Source organism: Octopus bimaculoides, chromosome 17, assembly GCF_001194135.2.
Source record: "Octopus bimaculoides isolate UCB-OBI-ISO-001 chromosome 17, ASM119413v2, whole genome shotgun sequence".
NCBI classification, from domain to species: Eukaryota; Metazoa; Mollusca; class Cephalopoda; order Octopoda; family Octopodidae; genus Octopus; species Octopus bimaculoides.
In genome coordinates, this window is record NC_068997.1 from 42,536,033 (window position 1) to 42,539,704 (window position 3,672).

The window sequence follows — 3,672 nt, forward strand, 5'->3', positions numbered from 1 at the left end:
GGTTTAGTAGTTAGGGTATTTGGTTTGTGATCATAGGGTTGTGAGTTTGATTCCTGGAGGCGTGTATTTGAACTCAGAGCACAGAGCTAGAATGAATATTGCAAGGCAATCCATCCGAATCTCTAATGACTTGACCACTTCTCTGTCTAAACAATTGCGATTCATACTGCATCATCATCAGTGTAAAATAAAAGACTGCTAGAATTAGGATTTTGGGTTAAGCTCTTATCTAGTGATACTATTTTGAAAAAAAAAAAAAAAAATAACTACCAGCAATATTAGAAGTTGATTCAATTCATTTTACCTGTTTCTCCCTTTCCCTAATATATATTAAAATTTGTATTTGGTCCGAACAAAAAGTTCTTCATTGTTTTTTTGTTTCTCTCAGAATTGGACTAATGTGTAAAATCAATGATCATGTGGATATTCCCCTTTCCTTGCCATGCCTTCTTTATAAATGCCCCAAAGATTGCTATCGTCAGGATCATCGGTAAGTTATTTTTTCTCCTTTCATTCAAAATTACACAAGTTCTTTGATTATTATATTTGACCTGCACATGTTTTATATAGAAAAAGACCTTTTTCCTTACAAAAACATTATTTAGAAAACAGTTGATTTTTCTTCTTAGGAAAATATATTTTTCTATAAAAAGTAACTTTTGCATTGAAAAATAAGATGTTTAAAAATTTTTTTTTTGTTTTTAAAAAAATTATCACATTGTACAATGTTAAATCTCGTAGTTCCTGTTAGTGTTTCACCATCATCAATATCATCATCATCATCATTTAACGCCCGTTTTCCTTGCTGACTTGGTTTGGATAGTTTGACAGGAACTGGAAAGTCAGAAGACTGCACCAGATTTCACTGTCTGTTTTGGCAGGGCTTTTATGGCTAATGCAAAACATTACTGATTGGAATAGGTACTTCTTATTTGGCACCAGCACTAGCGTGGGCAGTTTTGGCAAGGTTTTTAAGGCTGGATGCCCTTCCTAATGCCAACCACTTTACAATGTGGACTGGATGCTTTTTACATGACACCAAAAATGGCCAAGTTGATAGGATCATAGATTGCCAATTCAGTTTCAAGTTCATATTGATTGTTAATTCTTTGTGTTTCTGGGCATTACACTTCAATTTACTGTGCTTTACACTTCACATAACTGACTGAAATAGGCACCAGGTCATCTGAGAATGCTACCTATGATACATTAGTTTTTTTTCTACAAGGTTAGTAGGGATGGGTGGCACACCATGATATGACAGCTAAGCATTGGCTTGTAAAACACTCTTGTGGTTTAAAAAATATTTCTATTTAATTTATAAGCACAGAGACACCAACTACTTGTAGACAGCAGTCAACGAGAGAGCTTCTATGTGCTAGAAATAGCTGTTAAATTCCCCTTGAATCATCCTACTATCTTCAAAAATGAGGTTTCATTAGATAATATAGTCCTGGCTGTATTGGTCTGAATAAAAGCAGGTTTTTTTATCAGAGGCCTACTTGATCAGGGCTAACATGGGGCTAAAGAACAGCGACAATTTCCTTTATAACTTCCAAAGAGCTAGGATTAGAGAGACAGGTATTATAGGTAAAAATAGAATAATCCAACCCAAGGGACATAACAAAGTGAGAATGATCTCTCAATGTGACATGATTACAATTGATCAAACACTGAGTAACTGAATTGTTGTATTGATAAACAGAAAAGAACAGAGAAATATGAAAACCTTGATTTAATATAAACAGGAAAAAAATTAAAGCATTAAAAACTATTGAAACTATAAATGACAACTAATACTTTGTCATCTTAAGACTGAATGTTAGGAGCTGTATTTCATTCTTAATGTGTTTCTTTAGTAATTGAAATACTTCAAGTGGAATTTTTTTCCTCTCATCTGGTTATCAAGTGTCTTCAGCTGTGCTTCTACATCATTGCTTGGTCTGCTAGAAATAGCATTCACACACTCGACTGACTTGAAGAAAATGGACAGATACATAGAAAAATGTAGTTTTAAATACAGTATGTTTCACTAAGAAGATGGGGAGGTCATGACTGAATTGCCTTAAGTAATAGGTCTGCTTAACCAGTGCTAATCTGGAGATAAACAAATTAGGAAAAGTCATGTCTCTTAACTTGGTTAGTAGTTAATTAATTCAGACACAGCTTGTCTGAAATGGACCTTTCAAACTTCTCATGCAAACTATTTATATCCTTCAGCAATGAAATCTTGATGGGGTGGGAGAGATGGAACACTCCCTATCTAAAAGATTCATCATGATGGGTGCCACATAAAAAGCACTGGTGATGGTGCCATGTAAAAGGCACCCAGTACATTTTGTAAAGTAGTTGGCATTAGGAAGGGCATCCAGCTATAGAAACCAAGTCAAAACAGATTGTGAAAGCTGGTGTGGCCCATGTTCTTGCTAAATGTCAAGCCATCCAATCCTTGCCAGCATGAAAAACTGGTGTTAAATGTTGATGATGGTGATGATGAATTTTGTTGTGATATGTTTGTGATAATTTTTTAAGTAAATAACAATGTTTACTATCTGTTTTCATGTATCCAGGTATAGTTTGTTTGGAATGATCACTCATGCTGGTTACACCATATCCTCGGGACACTATGTTGCCTATGTGAAAACCTTTGCTGGCTCACTAACCTGGCACTTCCCACCGAACGGTGGACAGCGAGATTCGATGCCAGTGAACAGTGCTGCAAGCTGCCGGTCATCATACTCAGACTCACACTCGGATGGCGATATCTTCTGGCTGGAATGTGATGACAGCTCGGTGCGTGTGTTCACCGAGGAAGACTTCCTTGAGCGGCTCTCTTCTGAGGGCCTGCTGACAGGGACACCCTATTTATTGTTCTACCACAGATCTCCAATGAAGCGTTCGTAGTAGTGTCGCAACTCTGGTACTGGGCTAATAGGCCCACCTCTCTCTTGTCCGATCACCTGCCTTGCACTGGAGTAAACTACAACTACCCTGTGCATGCGTGTTGGGCTACCAGTTGCCATCACTCTGTTGCTGCTGACAACCATGAAAATACCCAACAAACAATATCTTACTAAGCCACCACCACCACCACCACCACCACCACCACCATTACCACGTCCCATTGTTGTCATTGTCATTATCATCATCATCATCAGCAACATCTTCATGATGTTATTTATGTTCTAGTTGTAGTATTTAGCATTAGCAGTGTTTTGTGTTGTAGTCCTGTTCATTCTTCCATCTCAGCCTAAAACAAAAATAGATAAATAAAAATAAAGCTTCCTTCTCCCCTCCCTCCTCATAACAAACTATTAAAAAAAAATCCACCATAACTATTTAAAATAAACACAGAAAAAGAAAAAGAAAAACCCCTCACCCCCATACTCTGTCTCTATGAAACAGCTGCTGCTGCTGCTGCTGTTGCTGCTTAGCAGAGTGAAATGTCTGTCATACTTCTGGAGCTGAGATGGCTGTGACAGTACAAGTGTTATTGCCATATTAGTTGCCCTACAGTTCTTTCAGTTTTGCAGCATTACGCCTGCTCTGGTTTCAGAATGTGCTGCAGGAGGTGTTACAACTACTGAATTATTGTCGCTGCCCTCACCCCTTCAATTTGTAGCAGGAGGTAGGTGAAATGAATACTATGGCATACTGGGTAAAAACTGTATA

The 3,672-nt window shown here is 37.6% G+C and overlaps 1 protein-coding gene across 5 annotated transcripts in view; it reads left to right on the forward strand.

The window, feature by feature from the left end:
- The window catches only part of LOC106878488 (serine-rich adhesin for platelets), a 45,744-nt gene extending 42,081 nt beyond the window's left edge, over positions 1–3,663 (forward strand). For all 5 annotated transcript variants that reach the window (XM_052973888.1, XM_052973886.1, XM_052973887.1 and 2 more), the window contains 2 exons: positions 389–490; positions 2,571–3,663. In XM_052973888.1, coding sequence (XP_052829848.1) covers positions 389–490; positions 2,571–2,904 — 436 coding nt within the window. In that variant the 3' untranslated portion in view covers positions 2,905–3,663. The remainder of the gene's footprint in view (positions 1–388; positions 491–2,570) is intronic.
- The last annotated feature ends 9 nt before the right edge of the window (positions 3,664–3,672 follow it).